At 49.9% G+C, this 27999-nt stretch overlaps 2 protein-coding genes across 2 annotated transcripts; one reads left to right on the top strand and one right to left on the bottom strand.

Moving 5' to 3' along the window:
- Positions 1–6: 6 nt before the first annotated feature.
- PPP1R10 (protein phosphatase 1 regulatory subunit 10) lies at positions 7–25784 on the bottom strand. Its single transcript, XM_030970611.1, is given in 21 exon segments — positions 7–116; positions 3909–4049; positions 4744–4830; positions 5924–6038; positions 7525–7722; positions 7835–7910; positions 9013–9259; positions 10057–10212; positions 11127–11271; positions 12210–12310; positions 12884–12993; positions 13487–13586; positions 14125–14200; positions 14203–14294; positions 14475–14552; positions 15224–15275; positions 17749–17884; positions 19798–19884; positions 19975–20093; positions 24759–25339; positions 25760–25784. Coding segments are annotated over 19 exon segments (2214 nt in total). The 5' UTR covers positions 20082–20093; positions 24759–25339; positions 25760–25784.
- On the top strand, positions 25777–27999 carry MRPS18B (mitochondrial ribosomal protein S18B). Its single transcript, XM_030970610.1, has 8 exons — positions 25777–25898; positions 26067–26173; positions 26567–26677; positions 26764–26861; positions 27052–27120; positions 27447–27513; positions 27610–27669; positions 27748–27999. The coding sequence occupies exons 1-8, from the start codon at positions 25777–25779 to the stop codon at positions 27993–27995; spliced, it is 882 nt and encodes a 293-aa protein (XP_030826470.1). The 3' UTR covers positions 27996–27999.

The raw sequence follows: 27999 nt of genomic DNA, 5'->3' as shown, positions 1-27999 counted from the left end.
GGGGTCTCAGGGCAGGGGGGGCCCGTTGACGCCGGGGTGGTAGAAGGCACAGTTGTTCTCGTACCTGCAGCTGCCCTTGAGCATGAAGTGGCGGCACACGGCGCGGCTCGACATGTCTGGGGGAGACAAAAGGGGGGGCGTCGCGTCAGGCGCCGGCCCCCGGCCCCAAAACGGCCCCAAAATGGCCCAAAACGGCCCCAAAAACGGCCCGGGGCAACCCCGGCACCGGGGGATGGGGATGGGGGGGTGTGTTCAGCAGGAGGGAGGGGAGGAAAGGGTTAAAAAGGTTTGGGGTGGATTTTGGGGGTTCAAGGAAAAGTGGGGGGAATTCATCCCCTCAGACTCAAAACGGCCCCAAAATTGCTCAAAACGGCCCCAAAATGGCGGCTGGGACGGCCTCAAAATGGTGGCTGGGGAAGCATGGTGGGGACGCGATTTTGGGAGGTTTGAGGAGGATTTTGGGGGTTCAAGGGGAAGGGAGTGAACACCTGGCCCCAAAATAGCTGAAAACAGCCCCAAAAATCTCTCAGAACGGCCCCAAAATGGCTCCGGAACGGGCTCGGGATGGCCTCAAAATGGCGTCTGGGTGAGGACGGTGGGGAAGCGCAAATTTTGGAGAGTTCAGGAGGATTTTGGGAGGTCTGAGGAGGATTTAGGGCGTTCAAGGGAAAGGGGATGAACCCCTGACCCTGAAATGGCCCAAAATTGCCCAAAAACGGCCCCAGAAAGGCTCCAGGACGGCCTCAAAATGGGCCCAAAATGGCGGCAGCTCTGTGAGGGAGAGGAGGGCGGGAACACAAATTTTGAGGGTGTAAAGAGGATTTTGGGGGGTTTAAAGAGGATTTTGGGGGTTTAAAGAGCATTTTGGAGGTTAAAGGAGACGGGGATGAACCCCTGACCCCAAAATGGCCCAAAATGGCCCCAAAATGACTTAAAATGGCTCCAGGACGGCCTCAAAATGGCGGCGCAGCTCTGTGAGGGAGAGGAGCATGAGGACACAAATTCGGGGGGTTTAAAGTGGATTTTGGGGTGTTTAAAGAGGATTTTGGGGTTTAAAGAGGAGGGGAATAAACCCCTGACCCCAAACCAAGCTCAAAATTGCCTCAAAATCACCCGAAATGGCCCCAAAAATGGCCCCAGAGCAGGCTCGGGAAGGCCTCAAAATGGCGGCTCCTTGGGGAAGATGTGGGACAGGATTTTGGGGGAATTTCAGGAGGATTTTGGGGTGTTTGAGGAGATTCTGGGGGGTTAAGGGGGATTTTGGAGGGTAAAGGTGAAGAGGATGAACCCCTGACCCCAAAATTGCCCTAAAATGCCCCAAAAGTGGCACCAGGGCAGCTTCAAAATGGCGGCTGTGGGAGGACGAGTAGGAAGGGTGGGAAGGGGTTAAAAAGGGGCATCAAAAGAGAATTTTAGGGAATTTAAAGAGAATTTTAAAGAACTTAAAGAGAATTTTGGGGAATTTAACGAGAATTTTGGGGTGTTTAAGGAGGATTTTGGAGGCTTAAAGGGGATGAAGCCCTGACACCAAAATAATGAAAAATGGCCCCAAAATGGGGCAGGAAAAGGATGGGGACGGGATTTTGGGGGGTTTAAAGAAGATTTTGAGGTTTTAAGGAGGATTTTGCAGTTTTTAAGGAGGAATTTGAGGGTTTAATGGGGAGGGGGATGAACCCCCAGCCCCAAAACAGTTCTGGAAGAGCCCTGGGAGGACAAAAGGACGGAACAGAAAAAAATGGGGTAAAAAATGGGGATTTTGGGGCCAGGGGGCAGCGAGGTCCCTGTCCCAAAATTGGGAGGGGCTGGGTGGATTTTGGGGGAGACTCTGATCCTGGAACTACAACTCCCAGCATCCTTTGCACCACAAAAACCACACAAACCACAACTCCCAGCAGTCCCTGCCGCTCAGCAGAGCCACAAAAACTCCCAGCATGCCTTGCCAATGAAAGAGGAGCAGAACTACAACTCCCAGCATGCCTTGCTGTTGAAGACAGGCTTAGGCCCCCACCAGGCCTCAGGGGTGTCCTCAGGATCGGTTTTGGGCCCTTATGGGCCAAACTACAACTCCCAGCATCCTTTGTTGCTCATCGATGGAGGAACTACAGCCCTCGCGCGTTTTGAAAGAAAAAAAAAAAAAAAACCCCACCACCCTTGCTGGCTTGTTGGAAAGGTTTGTTTGACCCCTTTTTGTTTTTTTTCTTTCTTCTTACTGGCTTTTATCACCCCTGGAGCTGAACTACAACTCCCATCATGCCTCGCAGCCCACAGCTGTGGGACTTTTGTCCCAGCACCCCTTGCTGTGGCGTTAGCACCGGGTTTAGGCCCCACCAGGCGCCAGAGGCCTCCTTAGGCCTGGTTTTTGGCCCTTCTGTTAAACCCTGCAGCACACCTGGGGCTGAACTACAACTCCCAGCATGCTTTGATGCCCCCGCAGGGTGAACTACAGTTCCCAGAATCCCCTGCAGCCCCTCACAGGGCAGATACAAACCCCCACCAGGCCTCAGCGGCCTCCAGTTAGGAGCTGCTCCTAACTCCCATCATCCCTTGCTCCCCTCACACGACTTAAACTACAACTCCCAGCACCGCCTGTGGCCACAAGTCCAAAAACTACAACTCCCAGCGGCCTTTACGGCCGGCTTGCCACACCCTTCTCCTTCCCAGCATGCCTCACAGCCGCTTTACAGGCGCCAAACTACAATTCCCAGCATGCCCTGCTCGCAACCGACCGCCAAACTACAACTCCCAGCATGCCCCGCGGCCCCTCCCGCCACAGCCGCCCAGAGGGGCCGGGCCCCGTTTTGGGGAGGGGGTCGCTCCCGATTTTGGGGGTCTTTCAGCCGTTTTGGGGCGGGGGTCCCTCAGCCATTTTGGGGCGGGGGTCCCTCGCCGCCCTCCAGCAAATTTTGGGGGGTCCTCAGCCATTTTGAGGGCGAGCCCAGCACTCCTCAGGGGCCATTTCTGGGGACGTCCCTCACCGCCATCACCCCCATTTTGGGGAGGGGTCCCTCGCTGCCCTGGAGCCATTTTGGGGGGGTTCCTCCCCATATTTTAGGGAGACCCCTCCCCATTTCCCAGGGTAACCCCTCAGTGCCGCTTTTGAGGGGGGTCCCTCACCGCCATCACCCCCATTTTGGGGGGTCCCTCTCTGCCCCATTTTTTTGGGTGGGGGTCCCTCTCTGCCCCTGCCCCATTTTGGGGGGGTCCCTCTCTGCCCCATTTTTTTGGGGGGGGTCCCACAGCCCCATTTTGGGGGGGGGTCCCTCTCAGCCCCATTTTGGGGGGGGGTCCCTCTCCGCCCCTTTCACCCCGCAGCCATTTTGGGATGGGGGAGGGGGATCACACCAATTTTCCGGGGAGGGGGGGCGGGGTCTCAGCCCCTCCCCCTCCTCAGAGCCCCATGGGGGGTCTGCGCCAGTCGTGGCCCCTCCCCCAGGGCCCGGGGGGGGGGTGCTCGGGGGGGTGCATGGGGGTGGTGAGGGGTGGGGGAGGGGCTCGCCCCCCTGCAGCGGGGCAGGAAAGGCGGGGGGGGGGGGGGGGGGGGGGCACCCACGGGCCCCTCCCAAGCGGGGCCGGGCCCCCCCCAGAGCCAGGCCCCCCCCCCCAATTTCCCTCCGCCGTGGCCTCCGCCGTGGCCCCGGGGGGGGGGGTGGTCTCTGCCGTGCTCGCCGTGCCCGCCGGGGGTTGGGGGAGGGCCCCCCCGAGACCCCCGCCGCCGCCGCCATTGGGGGGTCCCCGCTCCTGCCCCCCGCCCCCCCCCCGGCAGCGATAAGGGGGGGGGGGGCTCGGCACCGCCGCGACCCCCCGCGGCGGGGGCGGTGGAACGGGGAGGGGGCGGCCCCCCGCCGCCCCCCCCCCGCATTCCCCTCCTCCGTTGGGGGGGCCCCCGCGGAGGCCGCCCCCTCCCCCACCCCCGTCGGGCCCCTCCCCCCAGAAATCGCCGCCCCCGCCGCGCTGGGGGGGGGGCGGCCCCAACATCCGGGGACCCCCCGGGAGCCCCGGGGGGAGGCCGGGACCGCCCCCCCCCCCGCCGCCGCCGCCGCCGTGGGGACCTGCGGGGGAAAAAAACAGAGAGAAAATTGGGGTTAGAAAAGGAGATTTGGGGATTTTTTGGGGTGGGGATTTTTTTTGAGTTTTGGGGATTTTTTTCTGATTTTTGGGGGATTTTTTGCGGGTTTTTAGGAGTTTGGGGGATTTTTTGCGGATATTTTTGCGGATTTTTTGCGGATTTTTGGGGTTTTCGGTGGATTTCAGGGGATTTGTTTGACATTTTTTGAGATATTCTGGAGGGGTTTTGCAAGATTTTTTGGGGATGTATTTTATTTTTGGGGGATTTTTTGAGGATTTATTTTTGGGGTTTTTTTGTGATTTTTTTGGGGTTTTTTGGTGATTTTGGGGTGTGTCGGGAGATTATTGGGGACTTCTTTTTAGTTTGGGTTTTTTTTTTTTTTTTTTTGTGGAATGTTTTGGGGATTTTTTTTTTTTTTTTGTTGGAGGAGTTTGGGAGATTTTTTTGGTATTTTCTTTTTTAATTTCTGTGGGATTTTTTTTGGGGGGGCAATTTTGTGGAATTTTTTGGGGCAACTTCTTTATTTTGGGGGGATTTATTTGGAATTTTTGGGGAAATTTTGGGGGGAATTTTTTTTATTTTAGGGGTCCTTTTTGTGGGGTTTTTTATTATTATTTTTTGGGGGGATTTTGGGGGGATTTTTCAGGGTTTAGGTAATTTGGGGAGGGGGCACTTACCCGGCATGGGCCCCCCCGGGGGGAAGTGCTGCATCTTGGGGGGGGGGAAGCCGTTCATGGGGCCAGGGCCCAGCAGCCCGTGGGGAACTGCAAAAATGGGGGAAAAAAACAAAAAAAAATGAGTCAGGGGGACCCCAAAACATCCCCTGAGGGGGGAGAGGAACCCCCAGGTCACCCCAATTAAAGGGGGTGTCCCTAATTCAGAGACCCCCAAATTTACCCCAATTTAAGGGGATCACCCCAATTTAGAGACCCAAAATTTACCCCAATTTATGGGGGATTCTCCAATTTAGAGACCCCCAAAGTTACCCTAAAATTTTAAGGGGTGTCCCAGTTTAGAGACCCCCAAATTTACCCCAAACTTAAGGGGGTGTCCCCAATTTAGAGACCCCAAAATTTAAGGGGCACCTGCCCCAGGTTAAGACCCCAAAATTTAGGGGTGACCCCAAATTAGAGATCCCATTGTAAGGGGACACCGACATTTAGAGATCCCCAAGGTGTCCCCAAAGCCTTGGACATTGTCCCCAATATCCCCCTAGGACTGGAGACAATGTCCCCAAATGTGTCCCTAATTAAGGGGTGTCCCCAAAAGCCCAGAGGGCCACTGACATTGTCCCTGCCAGGACCCCAGGACATTGTCCCCAGGTGTCCCCCAGGGTGTCCCCAAGGTGTCCCCAGGTGTCCCCCAGGGTGTACCCAAGGTGTCCTCAGGTGTCCCCAAAATGTCCCCCGAAGTGTCCCCTGGGTGTCCCCTGGGTGTCCCCAGGTGTCCCCAGGTGTCCCCAAGGTGTCCCTAGGGTGTCCCCAGGTGTCCCCAGGTGTCCCCAAAGTGTCCCCTGGGTGTCCCCCGGGTGTCCCCCAGGTGATCCCAGGTGTCCCCAGGTGTCCCCAGGTGTGCCCCCAGGTGTCCCCAGGTGTCCCCAGGTGTCCCCCAGGTGTCCCCAGGTGTCCCAAGGTGTCCCCAAAGTGTCCCCAGGTGTCCCCAGGTGTCCCCGAGTATCCCCAAGGTGTCCCCAAGGTGTCCCCAGGTGTCCCCAGGGTGTCCCCAAGGTGTCCCCAGGGTGTCCCCAGGTGTCCCCCAGGTGTCCCCCAGGTGTCCCCAAAGGTGTCCCCAAAGTGTCCCCAAAGTGTCCCCAAAGTGTCCCCAAAGTGTCCCCCGGTGTCCCCAGGTGTCCCTCACCTCCCCCGGGCCCCCCTGGGGGCTGGTTGCCCAGGTTGCCCAGCAGGTGTTTGATCTTGTCCGAGTAGTCCGGCTGCTTCAGCAGCTCCTCGGCCTTGTGGCTGCTGGGGCCGCCCTGAGGGGAGAAACCGGGGAGAAAATGAGCAAAAATTGGGAAAAAACGGGGGAAATAAGGGAAAAAATGAGAAAAAATGGGAAAAAACGGGGGAAATAAGGGAAAAAATGAGAAAAAATGGGAAAAAACGGGGAAAATGGGGGAAAAATGAGCAAAAAATGGGAAAAAACGGGGGAAATAAGGGAAAAAATGAGAAAAAATGGGAAAAAATGGGGAAAATGGGGGGAAAATGAGCAAAAATGGGAAAAAAACGGGGAAATGGGGGAAAAATGAGCAAAAATGGGAAAAAACGGGGAAATGGGGGGAAAATGAGCAAAAATGGGAAAAAAACGGGGAAATGGGGAAAATGAGCAAAAATGGGAAAAAAACGGGGGAAATAAGGGAAAAATGAGAAAAAATGGGAAAAAACGGGGAAAATGGGGAAAAAATGAGAAAAAATGGGAAAAAAACAGGGAAAATGGGGGGAAAATGAGCAAAAATGGGAAAAAAACGGGGGAAATAAGGGAAAAAATGAGCAAAAATGGGAAAAAACGGGGAAAATGGGGGGAAAATGGGAAAAAACGGGGAAAAAGGGGGGAAATGAAAAAATGGGAAAAAACAGGGGAAATGGGGGGAAAATGAGCAAAAATGGGAAAAAAACGGGGGAAATAAGGGAAAAAATGAGCAAAAATGGGAAAAAACGGGGAAAAATGGGGGGAAAATGAGAAAAAATGGGAAAAAACGGGGAAAATGGGGGGAAAATGAGAAAAAAGGAGAAAAACGGGGGAAAGCCAGGGGGGAATGGGGGAAAAAAGAGAAAAAATGGGAAAAACGGGGGGAAAATTGGGAAATAATGGGGGGAAATGGGGGAAAAATGAAAAAAAAAGGGCAAAACTAGGGGAAAAAGGGGGGATATGAGAAAAAGGGGCAAAAATGGAAGAAAATGAGAAAAAAGAGGAAAAACAGGGCAAAAATAGGAAGAAATAAGAAGGGGCAAAAACCAGGCAAAAATGGGGAAAAACCAGGAATAAAGAAAGAGAAAAATATGGAAAAGGGGGGGAGAAAGGGGGAAAAAAGAAGGAAAAAAGAAAATGAGGGAAAAAAGGGGGAATCAGGAAAAAGCCACAGTGAGGGAAAGGGGAGAATGGGGGTTCCACCCTTTTATACCCCCTAGCTGTGACCCCACAGATTTTGGGGCGTCCTAAATCAGAATGCCCAAATTTTGGGGGGGTGATCCCCCAATTTTTGATGCCCACAATTTATGATCCCTCCCCTCCCCCAGATTTCGAGGTATCCCAAATTTGGGGTTCAAAGGACAGGGGTGACCCCCCATTTACAACCTCAAATTTGTAACCTCCAGGATTTAACACCCCTCCCACCGCAATTTTGGGATTCCCACAATGGGGGTGGACCCCCCCCCACCCCCCTTCAGCTACATGTGACACCCCGCCCTGCTTCTCCCCACCCTCCCCAGACTTTTGGGGTGCCCCATTTTTTGGGGGGTTACCATGATGGAGCTGAGGATCTCCTGCATGTTGATGGGGGCGTTTTGGGGGGCTCCTGGGGGGCCCTTGCCCGCCCCGACGCTGCCCATGAGGTTGGCGAGGACCGGGGGCAGCTTGGCCCCCGCGCCCGGCTCCGGGGAGGCCGCGGCCGCGCCGGGATCCAGCCCCTCGGGATAGGCCCCGTCCTCGCCCGAGCAGTCCTGGTTGTGGGGGAGGCACAAATGGGGGGGGGTCAGAAATGGAATTTTTGGCTTTTTTAAACTTTTTTTTTTGTGGGTTTTTTTTTTTGCGGTTTTTTTTTTCAGGGCTTACCTCGTCCAAGGGGATGAGTTTGGGTGGGAGAGGCTCGTAGGATTCCGGGTCGGGCTCGTGGGGGCTGTCAGGAATGCTGAGGGGGTGGAAAAAGCTCAGTGGGTTTCTGGGATCCCAAAGGATTTTTTCTAATTTTTTCCCATTTTCTCCCTGGTTTTGCCCTTTTTTTCTGATTTTTTTCCTGATTTTTTCCCATTTTCCCTGAAGTTTTGACCTTTTTTCTCTTTTTGTTTTCCCCATTTACCCCCCTCTTTTTGTTCTTTTTCACATTTTTTCCCATTTACCCCCATTTTCCCCTTGTTTTTGCCCCTTTTCTCAGTTTTTCCCCATTTTTTCCTTTTTTTCTCATTTTTTCTCAGTGGGGGCCCAAAGGTTTCCTAGCCCACGTTTCCAGGTTTAGGTTTTCCAGTTCTGTGTGCGCCAGAAATACTGAATTCTCCACAAGCTTGGGTATCCCTCAAAATGGTCCAGAAATGCACCCAAAGCGGCACAAAGTGATCCCAAAATGGTCTCCCCAAAGAAGGGCTCAAAGTGACAAACAAGGCGCCCAAAATGTTCCTGAAATAATTCCCAAAATGGCACCAAAAGTGTTCCTAAAAAAAGACTCAGAGCCTCCCTAAAAACTGTCTGAAATCATCCTCAAAATGGCTCCCAAAGCCCTCACAAAATGGAGCCCAAAGCCCTCATGGAACTGACCTCAAATCCCTCACAAAATGGCACCCAAAGCCATCACAAAACGGCACCCAAAGTCCTCACAAAATCAACTCCAAAGCCCTCACAAAATGGTGCCCAAAGCCCTCACAAAATGGCGCCCAAAGCCCTCACAAAATGGTGCCCAAAGCCCTCACAAAATGGCGCCCAAAGCCCTCACAAAATGGCGCCCAAAGCCCTCACAAAATGGCGCCCAAAGCCCTCACAAAATGGCGCCCAAAGCCCTCACAAAATGGCGCCCAAAGCCCTCACAAAATGGTGCCCAAAGCCCTCACAAATCAGCACCCAAATCCCTCACAAAATGGTGTCCAAAGCCATCACAAAATGGCGCCCAAATCACCCTCACCACCCCCTGACACGTTGGACTCCGAACACTGCAAACCCCCATTCCCCATCACCAAAATGGGATTTGCCACGCCCCAATTCCCAAATTCCCCACAAATCCCCCCAGATTCCCCCTCGCTCACCTCTCCTTGGAGAGGAAGATCTCCTGCAGGATGCCCTTGACGCTCTCGGCCTGCGTGAAGCGCTCGCGGCTGCCGCTGCCGGGGATGACGAGCGGCGCCGGCAGCTCCAGGGCCTTGGGGTAGATCCAGGGCACCTTCTCCTCCATGGAGTCGTGGCTGAGGCGCCGCGCCGTCTCGAAGGCGTGCCGGTCCTTCAGCATCTCCCGCTTGGCCGCCTCGCCAAAGTCCTTGATCTTGTTCACGTTCACTGCCAGGGGGGAAGGTTGGGATCAGTGGGAAGAAATCTCGGGGTTGTTTTGTTATGGATTGGCTGGGTTGGAAATGTTTCAAAATGGCAGCCAAGGGTTCACAAAAAGGGACCCAAAGCGTCCACAAAATGGCGCCCAAAGCGTCCACAAAAAGGGTTTTAAATTGCCCACAAAAAGGGACGCAAAGTGTCCTCAAAATGGAGCCCAAAGTGTCCACAAAAAGGGTTTTAAATCGCCCACAAAAAGGGACGCAAAGTGTCCTCAAAATGGAGCCCAAAGTGTCCACAAAAAGGGTCCCTAAGTGTCCACAGAACGGCGCCCAAAGCGTCCACAAAAAGGGTTTTAAATTGCCCACAAAAAGGGACCCAAAGTGTTCACAAAATGGAGCCCAAAGTGTCCACAAAAAGTGACATAAAGTGTCCACAAAAAGGGTCCCTAAGTGTCCACAAAATGGAGCCCAAAGTGTCCCATAAAAACAGACACAAATTGCTCCCAAAAAGGGACCCAAAGCTTCCTGAAATGGCACCCAAAGTACCCACAAAATGGCCCCTAAAATGTCCCCAAAAAGGAACCCAAACTGTCCCTAAAATGACTCCAAAACGACACCGAGTGTTCCCACAAAATGTGCCCCATAAACGATCTCAAAATGGCGCCCACAGGGTCCCACAAAATGGTGCCATTTTGTGGACACTTTGGGCCCAAAGATTCCCACAAAATGGCCCTGAAACAATCCCAAAACGGTCCCAAAGCGGTTCTCCCAGGATTTTGGGGTGAATTCCGGCCGTTTGGGGCTCACCTCGCTCCGTCTCGTCCAGCTCGAAGTAGAAGTACTCGCGCAGCCGCCCCTCCTCAGGCCATGACACCGATTTCTTCTTGCGGGGCCTGCGCGGGGCCGGGCCCCCCTCGGAGGGGACATCGGTGGCCTTGGGGTCACCCCCTGCCTCTGAGGAGCCTGAGGGGACAGCAGGGGGGATCAGCAAAGGGGGACGCCAAAAATGGGGAGTTTGAGCCCAAAATGGCACCCGGGGAGGGGTGAAATGGGGCCTGAAACGGGGCAAAGTGACACCAAAACGGGCCGGGGGGGGATTCAAAATGGCAGCTGATGGTCCCGAAAAGGGACTCAAAGTGCTTCTAAAATGGCCCCAAATCCCCCCAAAAGTGACCCTAAACAGCCCCAATCCCACCCAAAGTGAACCTAAGCCACCCTAAACTCTTCCATACTGACTCTAAACTGTCCCCAATCTCACCCAAACTGTCCCAAACTGTCCCTAAACAGCCCCAATCCCACCCAAACTGACCCTAAACGGCCCCAATCTCACCCAAACTGTCCCTAAACAGCCCCAATCCCACCCAAACTGACCCTAAACGGCCCTAATCCCACCCAAACTGTCCCAAACTGTCCCTAAACAGCCCCAATCCCACCCAAACTGACCCTAAACGGCCCTAATCCCACCCAAACTGTCCCAAACTGACCCTAAACAGCCCCAATCCCACCCAAACTGACCCTAAACAGCCCAAATCCCACCTAAACTGTCCCCAATCCCACCCAAACTGACCCTAAACGGCCCTAATCCCACCCAAACTGTCCCAAACTGACCCTAAACAGCCCCAATCCCACCCAAACTGACCCTAAACGACTCCAATCTCACCCAAACTGTCCCAATCCCACCCTAAAGTCTCCCAATCCCATCCAAACTGACCTTAATTAGCCCAAATCCCACCCAAACTGACTCTAAACTCTCCCAAACAGCCCCAAATCGTCCCAAATCCCATTCACACTGACCCTAAACAGCCCAAATCCAACCCAACCCCACACGAACCATCCCCAAAGCGTCCCCAGTGCCTCCCAGTGCCGCCAGTCCGTACCGGTGTCCATGGGCTCGGGCACCTCGATGGCCGGCACCGGCGTCCCCGGCCGATCCGTGTCCATGGGCTCCGCGGCCGCCGGCTCTGGCGACGACGGTTTGGCCGTGCTGGGCTCCGGCGCCGGCTTCCCCTCGAAGGGGCTGGGCTGGGGGGACATGAGGTGGGTCAGAACAGGGGGGTTCTACCCCAAAATGGCTCCCAGAGTGTGCCCAAAATGGGTCATGAGGGGTTCACAAAATGGCTGCCAAAGCGTGCCCAAAATGGGTCATGAGGTGTTCACAAAATGGCTGCCAAAGCGTGCCCAAAATGGCTTCCAGATTGTGCCCAAAATGGGACATGAAGTGTTCACAAAATGGCTCCCAGAGTGTGCCCAAAATGGGTCATGAGGGGTTCACAAAATGGCTGCCAAAGCATGCCCAAAATGGCTGCCAAAGCATGCCCAAAATGGCTCCCAAAGCATGCCCAAAATGGCTCCCAAAGCATGCCCAAAATGGGTCATGAGGTGTTCACAAAATGGCTCCCAAAATGGCTCCCAGTGTGCCCAAAGTGGGACATGAGGTGTTCACAAAATGGCTCCCAAAGTGTGCCCAAAATGGCTCCCAAGGGTGCCCAAAATGGGTCATGAAGGGTTCACAAAATGGCTCCCAGAGTGTGCCCAAAATGGGTCATGAGGTGTTCACAAAATGGCGTCTGTGGTACTCTCAAAATGGCAGCCAAATTGTCCCAGAGAAAGGGACAAAATGGCAGCCAAAGAGGCCACAAAATGGCCACCAAAGTGTTCACCAAAAATAGACTCAATATCCCCAAAAAGGACTCAAAAGTTTCCACAAAATGGCCCCCAAAAAGTCCACAAACCGTCCCCAAAAAATTATTTAGAAGTGAAATAAAGTTGCCCCAAAAATGATCTGCAAATGACCCCAAAAGTGTTTCCAAAAAAATTATTCAAAATATTCACAAATTAGTCCCTCAAAGTGTGTCTAAAATAACTTCCAAAGTGCTCCCAAAAAAGGGACTTGAGGTATCCCTAAAATGGCTCCCAAATTTTTCCAAAATGTCCCAAAATGTCCCCAAAATGTCCCTCACCTTGGCTGCTGTTGGGGACAGAACTTTCTTCTTCTTTTTGATTTTGATGCCGGGGACGGGTGCTGAGTTCAGGGCGTCCAGGAACCCGAGACCTTCCATGGCTGGGGAGAGCACAGAGAGGTCACCAAAAACCCCCAAATTCACCCCAAAATGGGTCCCAAACCTGCCTCAAAATGGTGCCCAAATATGCCCTAAAAAGGATCCCAAAAAATCCCAAATTCACCCCAAAATGGGTCCCAAACCTGTCTCAAAATGGTGCCCAAACTGCCCCTAAAATGGTGCCCAAGTCTGCCCTAAAAAGGATCCCAAATCCACCATAAAACGGCTCTGAAATCACCCCTGAAAACTGGACCCAAATTTTTTCCCCAAATGGGACCCAAATCGGTTCAAAAATGACCGATCCAGGTACCACCCAAAACCACCCAAAATGTCCCCAAAAATGACTCCCAAATGGAACCCGGGTGCCCCCAAAATGGCACCAAAAGTCTCCCCTGGAAAGGTCCCAAATATCACCCAAATTGTCACCAAAATGGCCCCAAAACCAAACCCTAAACGGCACCAAAATGAACCCAAAATGAAACCAAAATCAGCCCCAAAATGGCACCAAAACAACCCCAAAACGTCATCAGGGTGTTCCAAAATGCCCCAAATCCCCAAAATGGCCCCAAACTCACGCTGCGGGGGGATGATCTTCACTTTGATCTCCTTGGCTGCGTTCGGGGCCGTGTTCAGGGGTTTGTATTTCTTCTCTGCCAGAGGAGCCTCCCCAGGGGCTGTTGGGGCACTGGGGGAGGAAAAAAGGGTCAGGACGCCCCAAAAACCACCCCAAAACCTCCGAGATTTCACCTAAAACAGCCCTGAAATTATCCCCGAAAACCCCAGAACCGGCCTCCCAAAATGGCCTCAAAGTAACCCCAAAACTGTCCCCAAAATAGACCCAAAATTATCCCTAAAAAGCTCTGAAACCACCCCTAAAATGACCCCAAAGCCATCCCAGAAGTGGCCCAAAAATTGCGCCCCCAAAATTGTCCTGAAACCATCCCCAAAACAGCCCCCTAAAATGGCCCAGAAACCCCCCAAAAACCCAAATCCTCCCCAAAAAAAACCCTCAAAACCACCCCAAAATAATCCTGAAATCGTCTCCAGAATTGCCCCAAACCAGCCCCAAAACCCCCAAAATTCCCCCAAATCAGCTCCAAAAAGCAGCCCCGAGACCCCAAAACTGCTCTGAAATCCCAGAAGTGCCCAAAATTGCCTGAAATTGCCCCAAAGCCCACCTCTGCCTCTTGACAGGGACGGGTTTCAGGCTGTATTTGTCGGACGAGGCCGAGTTCAGTTTCTTCACCGGCGCCAGCGACGGCGTCTCCAGCTCCAGCCCTGAGGGGAAAAAAGGGTTAAAAATCCTCAAACCAGCCCCAAAAATCCCCAAATGGCTCAAAAACCACCCCAAAAACGGCCCCAAATCAGTAAAACCTCAATGGAGGTTGAGCTCTGAATTTTCCAAAATTGTCAACCCCAAACTCATCTCAAATAAGCACAAATTCCACAAAGTCCAAAACCCAAATTTTATTACCCAAACTCATCTCAAATAGCCATTAATCTTTAAACGCTAGCCCAAAAACTAACAGCCCAAATCCTCCCACAAATTAGCCCCAGTTTTAGCACAAATTCCCAAACCAGCCCCAAATTCCCAAAACCCGGCAAAATTCCCTTTAAACCAGCCCTAAATTCTCCCAAACATAGCCCCAAAAAGCTTTACGCACAAATTCCCCCTCCAAAAAACCACCCCAAACCCCCTTAAAACAGCCCAAAATTCCCAAAACCAAGCCAAATTTCCCTTAAAAACCACTCCTAAATTCCCAAAAACCACCCCAAACCCCCATCCCAAATCCCCCCAGAATGCCCCAAATCTCACCTGTGGAGCGGAACTTGGCGTGGCTGGGGGCCGTGGTCCGCAGGGATTTGGGTTTTTCCCGTTTCTTTTCGGAATTTCCTCGTTTTTGGCCTCGTTTTTGGTCTCCTGGGGCTTCTCCGGGACGGGAGTTTTGCTTTTGTTTTCCTCTTTCCTCTTCTTTTTATCCCGTTCTGGGGGTGGGAAAAGGGGTGAGGGGATTTGGGGATTTTTTTTTGGGGGTGGAATTTTGGGGTTTTTGGGAGGAATTTTGGGGTTTTTGGGGGAATTTTGGGGTTTTTGGGGGAATTTTGGGGTTTTTGGGGGAATTTTGGGGTTTTTGGGGAGAATTTTGGGGTTTTTTGGGAGCTCACCTGTGGGTTGGGAGCTGCTCTGGGAGCGGATCACCCCCATCCAGTCGCTGACCAGGATGGAGGCCAGGCGGCGGAGCTCTGAGGGGTTAATTAACAATTAATCATTAATTAATCAGTCATTAATCAGCCATTAATCAAGCAGGGGGTGGGGAGTGGGACCTAGAGGAGTTTTGGGGGGGTCCAAGGGCAGTTTTGGGGAATTTCAGGGCGGTTTTGGGGGTTTCAGAGGGATCTGGGCTGATTTTTTGGGGTCCTGAGGGGTTTTTAGGGGATCCCAGGGGGTCTGAGGGAGGTTTTGGGGCTCCTAGGGTTTTTTGGGGTGTTCCAGGGGGATTTGGGGGTTCTCAGGGTTTTTTTGGGAGGTGTGAGGTGGACTTTGGGGTTGGAGTTTTGTGGTTCTCAGGACGTTTTGGGGGGGGTCTGGGGAGAGGTTCTGGGGCTCGTAGGGGATTTTGGGGGTCCCATGGGGATTTTGGGCGTCTCAGGGGAATTTTGGGGCGTCTCAGGGTTTTTTGGGCGGTCTGAGGTGGATTTTGGGGGTCCCAGGAGCATTTTGGGGTTCTCAGGGAGGTTTTGGGAGCGCTCATGGGTTTTTTGGGGTGTCTGGGAGGGAATTTTGGAGTTCTCAGGGGGAATTTTGGGTGTCGCAGGAGGATTCTGGGGGTTCCCAGGGGGAATTTTGGGGATTTTTGGGGTCCCAGGATGATTTTTAGGGGTTCTCAGGGGGATTTTGGGGGGTCCCTGCTCACCCTCATCGTCGCTGGACTTGCTGAGCTGCTTCACCAGCTTGGCCGTGTTGTTCTGCAGAGGAAACCAAGGGTCAGGGAGGGGACAAAAGGGACACTGGGGACACCAAAGCCGCCCCTGGGGGGACCCGAGGGTGACAAAAGCCACTTGGGGTCCCAAATGTCACCTGAGTGTCCCCAAAGCCCTGGAAGGGCTTTAAATGAGACAAAAATCACTTTAAATGGGACAAAAATCACTTTAAATGGGGCAAAAATCACTTTAAATGAGACAAAAATCACTTTAAATGGGACAAAAATCACTTTAAATAACAAAACCCACTCTGAGTGTCCCCAAGTGCCACCTGAGTGTCCCCAGAGCTGTGAAATGGCTTTAAATGAGACAAAAATCACTTTAAATGAGACAAAAATCACTTTAAATGGGACAAAAATCACTTTAAATGAGACAAAAATCACTTTAAATGAGACAAAAATCGCTTTAAATGGGACAAAAATCACTTTAAATGGGACAAAAATCACTTTAAACGGGACAAAAATCGGGACAAAACCCACTCTGAGTATCCCCAAGTGCCACCTGAGTGTCCCCAAGTGCCACCTGAGTGTCCCCAGAGCTGTGAAAGGGCTTTAAATGGGACAAAAATCACTTTAAATGAGACAGAAATCACTTTAAATCTTAAACAGGACAAAAACACTTTAAATGGGACAAAAGGGCAAACCCCTTTAAATCAAAAATCACTTTAAATGAGACAAAAATCACTTTAAATGAGACAAAAATCTTACCAATGTCAAGGCCTCAGCCTGGAAGGGCTTTAAATGAGACAAAAATCACTTTAAATGGGACAAAAATCACTTTAAATGAGACAAAAACCACTTTAAATGAGACAAAAATCACTTTAAATGGGACAAAAATCACTTTAAATGGGACAAAAATCACTTTAAATGGGACAAAACCCACTCTGAGTGTCCCCAAGTGCCACCTGTGATGTCCCCAAAGCCCCTGGAAGGGCTTGAAATGAGACAAAAATCACTTTAAATGGGACAAAAATCACTTTAAATGGGACAAAAATCACTTTAAAAATTTAAATAAAAAATACTTAAAAAAAAAAAAAAAACTTATGACAAAAAACTTTAAATGAGACAAAAATCACTTTAAATGAGACAAAAATCACTTTAAATGAGACAAAAAATCACTTTAAATGAGACAAAAATCACTTTAATGGGACAAAAACCACTTTAAGTGTCCCACTTAAATGGCAAACACTTTGTGACCAAATGCACCCTGAGTGTCCCCAGAGCTGTGAAAGGGCTTTAAATGAGACAAAAATCGCTTTAAATGGGACAAAAATCACTTTAAATGGGACAAAAATCACTTTAAATGAGACAAAAATCACTTTAAATGGGACAAAAATCACTTTAAATGGGACAAAAATCACTTTAAATGGGACAAAAATCACTTTAAATGAGACAAAAATCACTTTAAATGAGACAAAAATCACTTTAAATGAGACAAAAATCACTTTAAATGAGACAAAAATCACTTTAAATGGGACAAAAATCACTTTAAATGGGACTAAAATCACTTTAAACAGGACAAAAATCACTTTAAATGGGACAAAAATCACTTCAGAGTGAGACAAAACCCACTCTGAGTGTCCCCAAGTGCCACCTGAGTGTCCCCAAAGCCCCTGGAAGGGCTTGAAATGAGACAAAAATCACTTTAAATGGGACAAAAATCACTTTAAATGGGACAAAAATCACTTTAAATGAGACAAAAATCACTTTAGAGCGGGACAAAAGCCACTCTGAGTGTCCCCAAGTGCCACCTGTGATGTCCCCAAGTGCCACCCGAGTGTCCCCAGAGCTGTGAAAGGGCTTTAAATGAGACAAAAATCGCTTTAAATGGGACAAAAATCACTTTAAATGGGACAAAACCCACTTTGAGTGTCCCCAAATGCGACAAAAAAGCTGAGGCTTTAAATGAGACAAAAATCACTTTAAATGGGACAAAAATCACTTTAAATGGGACAAAAATCACTTTAAATGGGACAAAAATCACTTTAAATGAGACAAAAATCGCTTTAAATGGGACAAAAATCGCTTTAAATGGGACTAAAATCACTTTAAATGAGACTAAAATCACTTTAAATGGGACAAAACCCACTCTGAGTGTCCCCAAGTGCCACCTGAGTGTCCCCAAAGCTGTGAAAGGGCTTTAAATGAGACAAAAATCACTTTAAATGGGACAAAAATCACTTTAAATGAGACAAAAACCACTTTGAATGGGTCCCCAAATGCCACCTTAAATGTGCCCAAACACGTGAAAGCACTTTAAATGAGACAAAAATCACTTTAAATGGGACAAAAATCGCTTTAAATGGGACAAAAATCACTTTAAATGGGACAAAAATCACTTTGAATGGGACAAAAATCACTTCGGAGCGGGACAAAACCCACTCTGAGCATCCCCAAGTGCCACCTGTGATGTCCCCAAGTGCCACCCGAGTGTCCCCAGGTGTCCCCAAGGGCCAGACCTGCTTGAGGTGGTCGACGGTGAGCGGGAGGTGCTGCAGGGTGAGCAGCAGCTGCTGCAGGAAGGGCACGTTGTTGGCGGCCTTGGAGCCCGTCAGCCACGTGTTGAGCAGCTTGTAGCCCCCGATCCGGATGAACCTGAGGGGAAAAAACGGGAATTTTATCCAGGCCCACAGGAAAAACCTTAATTCTGTCAAAATCTGCCCAAATCCGCCCGAAGTTCAAAAAAAACCCCGTCAAAATCCGCCAAAATCCACCCAAAATACAAAATAAAGTCATTTCTCCACGTGGTTACTAAGCCAGGATGAATCTGAGGAAAAAAAGTGGGAATTTTGTCCACATCAAGACAGGAAAAACTTCATACTGTCCAAATCTCCCTAAATCCATTTGAAATTTAAAAAAAATCACGTCAAAATCTGTCTAAATCCACCTAAAATCCAAAATGAATCCATTTTTCCACCTGATTACTAGGTATGGATGAATCTGAGGGAAAAAAAGTGGGAATTTTGTCCAATTTTGTCCAAATCTCCCCAAATCCACCTGAAATTAAAAAACATCCTGTCAAAATCTGCCAAACTACACCCAAAATGCAAAAAAAACCCATCAAAATCCACGTAAAACTGCCTAAAATAAACTTTTCTAGTTGGTTACTAAGCCAGGATGAATCTGAGGGGAAAAAGTGGGAATTTTGTCCAGATCCAGACAGGAAAACCTTAATTCTGTCAAAATCTGCCCAAATCCACCCAAAGTTCAAAAAAAAAAAAAAACCATCAAAATCTGCCAAAATACACCCAAAACTCAAAAAAATCTATTTTTCCACGTGATTACTAGGTCAGGGTGAATGTGAGGGAAAAAGTGGGAATTTTGTCCAGATTCAGTTGGGAAAACCTTTAATTTGTAAAATTTCCCCTGAACCCACTCAAAAAATAAAAAAAAAAAAAAATCCCCTCAAAATCCACTTAAATCCACCTAAAATTCACTTTTCAATGGGGTTACTAGGTCAGGATGAATCTGAGGGAATGAAGTTGGAATTCTGTCCAGATCAGGCTGGGAAAAATTTGAATCCATCAAAATCTGCCCAAAATTGAAAAAAAATCCCATCAAAATCTGTCTAAATCCGCCTAAAATTCACTTTTCTACGTGGTTACTAAGGCAGGATGCAATCTGAGGGGAAAAAGTGGGAATTCTGGTAGGATCTGGCCAGGAAAACCTCAAATTTCCCAAAAATCCCCTCAAAAATCGCGTTTTTCCACAACGCTTACTTGGCCTGAGGATAAAATCTGAGGGAAAAAAGTTGGAATTCGGAAGGATCCGGCCAGTAAAACCTCAAACCAACACAAATGTACCCAAATTTCCCAAAAATCCCCTCAAAAATTGCGTTTTTCCACACGCTTACTTGGCCTGAGGATGAAACCTGAGGGGAAAAAGTTGGAATTCTGGAAGGATCCGGCCAGTAAAACCTCAAACCAACACAAATGTACCCAAATTTCCCAAAAATCCCCAAAAATCGCGTTTTTCCACACGCTTACTTGGCCTGAGGATGAAACCTGAGGGGAAAAAGTTGGAATTCTGGAGGATCCGCAGTAAAACCTCAAACCAACCCAAATGCCCGTTTTCCCAAAATCCCCTCAAAAATGCCATTTTTCCATGTGCTTGCTTGGCCTGAGGATGAAATCTGAGAGGAAAAAGTTGGAATTTTGGAAAGATCCGGCCAGTAAAACCTCAAACCAACCCAAATGCACCCAAGTTTTCCCAAAATCCCCTCAAAAATGCCATTTTTCCATGTGCTTGCTTGGCCTGAGGATGAAATCTGAGAGGAAAAAGTTGGAATTTTGGAAAGATCCAGCCAGGAAAACCTCAAACCCACCCAAATGCACCCAAAATCCCCTCAAAAATGCCATTTTTCCATGTGCTTGCTTGGCCTGAGGATGAAACCTGAGGGGAAAAAGTTGGAATTCTGTCCAGATCTAGGTGGGAAAACCTCGAACTCACTCAAATCCACTTAAATTTCCCCAAAATCCCCTGAAAAACCCAATTTTCCCTGTGCTTACTTGTTGAGGATGTCCTGGGCCCGGGTCTGCAGGAGGATGTTCAGGTAAATGCAGCGACTCACCATCTTCTGCGAGTCCTTCATGAGGCTAATTAACAGTAATTAATAACCATTAGTGGCTATAAGTGCAAAAAAAAGGGTGCAAAAGCTCCAAAACTGGAGGTTTTTGGGGTTTTACCTGAAGATTTTGGAGATGCCATCCATGGTTTTGACCTCCCCATCCCGGCCCAGGAAACAATCGAGGCCCTTGAGGAGCTCCTTGGGGTCGATGGGGCCGGAGCCCATGGCAGGAACAGCCTGGAAAAAAAGGGAAAAATTGGGGAAAAATGGGAAAAAAAACTGGGGAAAATGGGGAAAAAAATGGGGAAAAATGGGGAAAAGATAGGGGGAAAATGGGGAAAAAAATGGGGAAAAATGGGGAAAAAATAGGGGGAAAATGGGGAAAAAAATGGGGAAAAATGGGGAAAAGATAGGGGAAAATGGGGAAAAAAAAAAAAAATGGGGAAAAGATAGGGGGAAAATAGGGAAAAAATGGGGAAAAATGGGAAAAAAACTGGGGAAAAATGGGAAAAAAATGGGGAAAAATGGGAAAAAAACTGGGGAAAAATGGGAAAAAAAACTGGGGAAAAATGGGGAAAAAAATGGGGAAAAATGGGGAAAAGATGGGGTGAAAAATGGGGAAGAAAAGGGGAAAAATTTGGGGGAAAAAAAGGGAAAAAAAGGGGGAAGAATGGAGAAAAAGGGGGAAAAAAAAGGGGGGAGGAAAATAAGGAGGAAAAAGGGGGGAGAAAAGGGGGGAGAAAAAGGGGGAAAAGGGGAGAAAAAAGGGAAGGAGGGAAAAGGAGGAAAAAGGGGAGGAAAAAGGAGGAAAAAAGGGGAGGAAAAAAAAAAGAAAAAGGGAAGAAAAAGGGAATAAATGGGGTTAGGAGTGGGGGGCAGGTGAGAAAATAACGGTGTGCAAAAAATCTGGGAGTGAAATGAGAGATGAGAGAAAACTGGGAGGAAAAAGAGGGAAATCAGCTCTAAAATAGAGGAAATCGACCTAAAAAAGGTGGGGAATAACACCAAATACGGGGAAATTGATCCTAAAAATTAGAAATTTACACTAAAGGATGGAAAGCAAGCCTAAAAAATGGAAATAAACCCAAAGAAGTGGAAAAACGACCACAAAAACTTCATGAAATCAACCTGCAAAAAAGGAAGTCAAAAGTGCAAGGCAGGAAATGGATCACCAAATGAGGGAAATTAACTCCAAATGCTGGAAAAAACAAACTAAAACATTGGAAACAACCCTAAAATGTGGGAATTAACCCCAAAAAGCTGGAAATAGGCCTCAAAAAAGCTGCAAAATCACCCCAAAATTACAGAATTCTGCCCCAAAAAGGAGGAAAACAACCTCAAAAAGCTGGAAAACAACACCAATACGAGGAAATCAACCCTAAAATCTGGGAAATCACCCCAAAAAGCTGGAAAACAACACTAAAAAATGGGAAATCAACCTCAAAGGTCTGGAAATTGCCCCCAAGATGGAAAAGAGCTTTACAAAGCAGGAAATCATCCTTTAAAAAGCTGGAAATAGGCCCCAAAAAGCAGGAAAATCAGCCCAAAAAGCTGGAAATGGACGTTAAAATGATGGAAAACCACAGTAAAAGTGAGAAGTTCAACCCAAGAGTGCGAAATCAACTCCAAAACCTCAGAAATTCACATCAAAATGCTGGAAAATGATCCCAAAAAGCTGGAAAATGACCCCAAAAATGTCCCAGGGACCCCCCCAAGGGACCCAGGGGGAGTCACAGCCCCCCCTCCCCCTCTGATGTCATTCCAATTAGCTCATTGATTAATTAATAAAGAAACTAATTAAAATATTAACACTGGGGATCAGGATTTAGGGTCACACCCTGGGGGGGACACAAACCCCGAGTTTCTCCCCCCCCCCCAAATTTTTAATTTAAAAGTTAATTAAACTCATTAACAAAACAAAAAGAGACAAAAATCTGTCATTGCCACCAGTTTTCCCCCTCATAATTTCATTAATTTTTTGTTAATTAACGAGCAGAACGAGGGTCCAGGGGGGGCTTTCCAACCACAACCTTCCCCCAAGGTTCATTAACCAGGGGTTAATTAACGAGCTGCCACTTAAGGAGGGGCCACATTTGGGGGTGTCACACCCCTCCCCCAAAGCTCAGGCCATAATTAAACCCTCTGACTAATGAACCAACCATTAATTAACACCTCATTAATTAAGGCCAAACCCCCCCCTTAATGACCCGACGCTCATTGACCCCAATCCGGGGCCCCTCCCCCCCCTTCCTGGGGGGGGTTTCAGGCTCTGACATCATTAATCACCACTAATTAGAGCTTAATTATGACCCAGTTTCCTTAATGAGGGCAGGGGGAAGGAGCTGGGGAGGTTTTTTGGGGTTAAAACCACTCAAAAATCTTCATTTTTGAGGTGAAAAAATCTCAGTTTTTGAGGTGGGGGCAGCACCCAGAGCTGGGGGTCGTTAAGAATTCCCCCCTCCCCAGTGTTAATTAACTAAAGGGGAGATTAATTAGGGGGGAGTCAGCAAAGCCACCCCTCTGCAAAGACACAAGAAAAAGTTAAACCAGCACAAACCCCACCCCCAAAAAAAAATTCCCAAAAATGAGGGGGGAACCCCAAAGTTGGGAGATTTAACCCCAAATTCTCACTGTAACCTTTGACCCCCCCAACAATGAAGGGGGAGGGGGTCCCAGCAGTGGGGGAGGGGCAAATCCCCCTCCCCCAAAAGATTTTTGGGGCCCCCCCCTCTCATTTTTGGGGCCTGCTCCCCCTTAAAGGAGCTGGAGGTGCCCAAAATCCCCAAAAAAAGGGAAAAAAATCCCATTTTTGAAGGGGGGGGGGAACACACAATTCTCAGGTCGTTAAATTGAGGGCTGGGTCAAGGCCTGACCCCCCCCTCCCCAAAATTGGGATTTTACAGCATTTTTGACTCGTTTTATCCCCAAAAAATTAATTTTTTGGGGGGGATTTTAAGGCAGGCTGCCCGTGCCCCCCCAGATAGGAAATGCTACCACTGGGGAGAGAAAAAGGAGGAATTTGGGGGGAATTACTGCCAAATAAATGGGTTTACTGATCAAAAATCGGAATTTTCAAGAGGGATCTCTGCGGGTTTTTACCCAAATCCGTGAAATTTTGAGGATAAAAAAGGAGGAAAAGCCCAACTCCCGACTGCCGCATGCACCAGGAGATGGAAAAGGGGGGAAAAAAAGGAATTTTGGATGTTTGAAAACCCTGGATCCAAAGGCCGTGAAATGGAATTAAGCCCAAAAAAAACCAAAAAAAAAAAAAAAAAATTTATTTTTTGCTTACCCGGGTTGTGGCTGTTCCCTCCCTTTGCTGAAGTAAAGCTTCCTAAGCTGCAAAAACGGGGCAAAACCATTGAAAATCGGGAAAAAAATGGAGTTTTGGGGGTGCTCTCCCTCCCAAAATTCCGATTTTTTTGTTTGTTTTTTGGTTGGTTTTGGTGTGTGTGAGGAAAGGGGGGTGAAGCCCAGTGGTAGCATTTCCCTGTCACGATAAATTCAAGGTTATCAAAGGCTGCAGGACACTCCCAAATTCCCCAAAACCCCCCTGAAATCCCCCCCCCCCCAAAAAAAAAATCAAAAGCAGGAAAAGAGAAAATAATAAAAATCCTGTGGAAAAAAGGGGAAAAAAAAGAGGATTTTGTGGGTCCTGCGGGTGGAAGGGGGGGTTAAAAAAGGGATTTTAGGGAACAGAAAGGGATTTGAGGGGGTAAAAAAAAATGGAATTTTAAAGGGGGGGCCCCACAGTGGGAGGGGCATCAACAACGAGGCCTCGGCGCCATTTTAGAGCTGGGAAAAAAAACCCAAACTTGGGGGTTTAAAAGGAACTTTTCAGGCATTTTTGAGGAATTTTTGGGGGTTTAAAAAGCGCGGGGTGGGGGGGCACACACACAGACAAGCGACAAAGAGAAACGCGGCAAACCCTTCCCCCACAAAAAATCCTAAAAACCCCCAGGATTTGGGTTAAACTCCCCCCAAAATTAAGGAGTTTCAAGTGGGGGGGGTTAAGAAATAACCGGGGGGGGTCAGAGCTGGAATAAAAACCCCCAAAGCCGCAGAATAACGAGGGAAAAAACCGCGATTTTGGGGCAAACAAAGCGCGGCCGCCATTTTGGAGCTGCCCTAGAAAGGCTCTGAGGGGAAGGGGGGGAACGCTTTAAAGTGAATTTCTGAGGGAAAAAATGCAGAATTTGGGCAAAGCTCGGCCTGCCTAGCAATCTTTATTGCTAGATTGCGACCCCCCAACCGGAATTTCACCCGAATCCCAAAAATTCCCCCCGAATTTAACCTTCCCTCGCACCCCCAACCACCCCGCGTTTCTCAGCGCAAAAAACAATCCTAAAATGGCACCTAAAAAATAAAAATAGGAAAGAAATCAGCTTGTTTTTTTTGTAATTTCAAACCTTTCCCTCCCCCCCAGCCCCGCGCGGTTTTTTCCTCCCTTTCCCCCCCCTTTTTCCATTTTTTTTGCTATTTTTTTTTGCAATCTTTATGTACAGATTGCTCGCCGGGAATGCCCCGAAAATTCCCCAAATTCCCCGAATTCCGTCTCCCCCACCGCGCGACTTTTTTTTTCCGGGTTTTGGGGCCATTTTCCAGCTTTTTGGGAGGTTTGGGTTTTGAGGGTTTTTTTGCGGGATTTTTGTTTTTTTTAAACCGTGGGAGCTGCTCGTGGACCCCTCCTCCTCCTCCGAAACCGCTTTTTTGTCCCGAAATCCCCCCAAAATTTCCATTTTCACCACCTTTAGGCACAGCCCACGTCCTCCTCAAGCACACCGGGTGGGGGTTCTTCCTCCCATTATTTTTGCTCTTTGTGAACAAATAACTTTTTAAAGGGTTTTTTTCTTGTATTTTTTAAAGGGTAAGGGGGGAGCCTGCTGAAAATTCAACACTTACTATCCAATTTTTTTTCTCAGCCGACAGCGCTTCAAGGTTTGGATTTTGGCATTTGGAGGTGGTGTTAGAGCCAAAAAATTCGTTTGATTTTAATCATGGCTTTAAAAAAAACGCAGCAACTTTTTTTTTGCAGCTTGACGGGTATTTTGGGTATTTTTTTAAAGGTTTTTTTTCCCTTGGGTTTTGTTTGTTTTTTAAAGCCCTAAAGGAGTGGATCGAGCTAAACTGAAAACCAAAAAAAAAAATAGTAATAAAAAAAATAGCTTGGGTTTTTTTTTCTGCTCGAAAAAAAGGGGGTTTTGCCTTTGTTTTTTGGGGGGAAAGAAGAGGGAAATATGTTTTTAAAGTGGCAGTTTCCTTCGGGTTTGGAACGGCTTCCAAGGACGGTCCAAAGGACGGAGAGGCTGCGGCGGCTCTTCACGGCAAAGGGGGAGAGAAAACCTGGTTTTTTCCTTCCCCTCTTTGTTGTATATTTATATATTGTTGTTGTTTTGTTCGCGTTTTGTATTGTATTTTGTATTGTTTGTATTGGTATTTTCTCTCGTGGTAAAGGCGACGGCGTCTCTCAAGACCAACCAAACCTGGAGCGGGGGAAAGGAAAAATAAAAGGGGGGGGAAGGTGGGGGATGGGCATAACGATAAAAAAAAAAAAAAAAAAAAAAAATTGAAAAAAAGAAATTAGAAGCGAAGAAGAAAAGACACGAAACGATTAGAAGTTGTTATCCCCGGGGAGAATTTAGAGCTTTAAAAGGGGGAAAAAGGAAAAAAAAATAACGAGGAAACGCCCTTGGAGGGGTGGGGGGGCGCTCAGCTCTTGAGGGAACGTGAGGGCGGCGGCGGCCCCGGAGGGGCTCTGGGACGGGGCAAGCCGCGTTTTTCCCCACTTAAACGATGCTTGGCGTTGCAAGAGCCCCCCCAAAGCCAAAAAAAAAGGGGGAAAAACGCCCCGCGCCCCCTTCCCCGCCCGCAAAGCCCCGGCCCAGCGCAGCTCTTTACTTCACCTCCACCAGACCTCAGAATGGCGGGGGCGCCGCCCGGCGCGGCTTTTTATATGAAGCCACGCCCCGCGCTCGCCACGCCCTTCGCCGCGCGCCAGACACGCCTCCCGCCCGTTGAGCGGCCGAACAGCGCCTGTGCAGGGTCCGTACCGCGCACGCGCGGCCGCCGCCCGCCATTGTCCGCGGGCCGTGTGGCGCAGTTTTAATTCGGCCAGGGCGGGGGGAGCGAGCTGCGCAGGCGCGGCCGCCTGAAGGAGAGGGGCGTGGCCACGCGACAAAGATGGCGGCGCCCCGCCCCGCCGTGAGGGAGCGGCGTGGGGCGGGGCGTGAGGGAGAGGCGGGAAGATGGCGCTGGCCTGGGCGGCGGCGGCGGCGCTGAGGGCGGCGGGCGGCGTGAGGAGGCCGCGGTGGGTTCAGGTGAGGGCGGGGAGCGGTGGGAGGGGGTCGCCGGGAATTTCAGCGAGGAGGGAGAGAAAATCGGGATGTGAGGGGGAAAGGGCAGCGCGCGCCACGTGCGGCGGGGCGGGGCGGGGCAAGGCGGGGCGAATGACGTCACGGGTTTTAATTTCGCCGCTAGGGGGCGCGCGGATGCGGGAGAGGGGGCGTGGCTTTCCCCGAGGCGTTACGTCATTATCTGCATTGCGATGACGTCACGTCGCGCATATGCCTGTTTGAGTGATGTCACATGGGGCATCGCCTCTTCTGACGCCACTGTCGAGGGTCAGGCGATGAGAGGGAAGGGAGGGGCCAGCCCATGTGTGATGTCATCGCTCTGATCACATTTGTGATGTCATAACCCATGTTTCCCAGGCCCTCCCCCGCCTCTGCAGCACCCAGGAGACCCCCAAGGAGACCCCCAAGGACCCCCAGCCGCCCCCTCCCCCTACCTGGAGCGGCCCTGGGAGTACCTGGAGAGCGAAGGTTGGTTTGTGTGGGGATGGGTGTGAGGGGAATTTCTGGGGACTTTTGGAGTCCCCAAAACCCCCCACAAAAATGTCCCCACGCAGAGTACCGGGCCACCTACGGGGACAGGCCGGTGTGGCACGGCTACCGACGCAACCACAAGGGCTCCGTGCCCCCCCAGAGCCCCCGCAAGGCCTGCCTGGTGAGCACTGCGGGCACGGGGAGGGTACTGAGGGCATTTTGGGGGATCTTGAGGCACCTCAGGTGCCATTTTAGGGGGCACTGGAGGCATCCTGGGGACAATTGAGGCCTCTTGATGGTGCTTCTGGGGACACTGGGAGGTTTTGGGGGTTACTGGGACTGACTGGAGCTGCCCCATTCCCTTCCCCCAGCGCCGGGGCAGGCCTGTGGGGAACCCCTGCCCCATCTGCCGGGACCGGAACCTGCTCGTGGATTTTCGGGTGAGTTTGGGGGTTTTTTGGGCAAATCTGGGGGGGCTGCACTGGCCCCTGCTCCTGCTCTTCCTTCTGCTCCCCTTTTCTTTCTTTTTTACTATTTTTCCATTTTCTTTCTCTCTTTTTCCTTTAGTTTTCTCCTTTTTTTCTTTCTTTACTCCATTTCTACCTTTTTTCCCCTTTTTTTTACCCATATCACCTCTGTTTTACCCATTTCACCTTTTTTTTTACCCATGTCACCTCTGTTTTACCCATTTCACCTCTGGTTTTACCCACCTTTACCTCTTTTTGCCTCATTTAACTTCTTTTTTTACCCCTTTCTCCCCTTCCAGAATGTGAAGCTGCTGGACCAGTTCATCTGCCCCCACTCAGGCGTCATCTTCCACCCCATCCACACAGGTGAGGGCACACCTGAGGGTCACCTTTATGTCCTTGAGGTCACCTTTGTGTCCTTGGTGTCACCTCTGGGTGTCCCTTTGTCCCTTGTCTCCTCAGGGATCTGCATGAAGCAGCACAAACGCCTCTCCCAGGCCATCGCCCAGGCCCAGGACCGCGGTAAACCCCAAACTCTGAATTTTAACCATTCCCAGCCCCGCTGGGCACCTCCCAAACCCCTCAATCTCCCCTCCCCAGGTCTCCTGTGGCTCCAGGTCCCTTTTGTGCCAGTTCCTGAGGAGGATTTCTCCAACCAACACGCGGCCGTGGGCAAAACTCCCCCGGCGCCGGCGCTGAGGGAGCCAGGCCAGGCCTGGTACCCCTGGTACGAGTGGCAGCAGCCTCCCGCTGCCGAGGTGGCTCGGATGCACCGTTTGTACCGGGGATTCCTCAAGGAGGATTACCCGGATACTCCCCAAGCCCGTCGGGGAAATAAAAATGTTTAAAATC

Source organism: Camarhynchus parvulus, unplaced genomic scaffold, assembly GCF_901933205.1.
Source record: "Camarhynchus parvulus unplaced genomic scaffold, STF_HiC, whole genome shotgun sequence".
Lineage (NCBI taxonomy): Eukaryota > Metazoa > Chordata > Aves > Passeriformes > Thraupidae > Camarhynchus > Camarhynchus parvulus.
The sequence above is the reverse complement of the archived record's forward strand: the minus strand, read 5'-3'. Positions and strand labels throughout refer to the sequence as shown.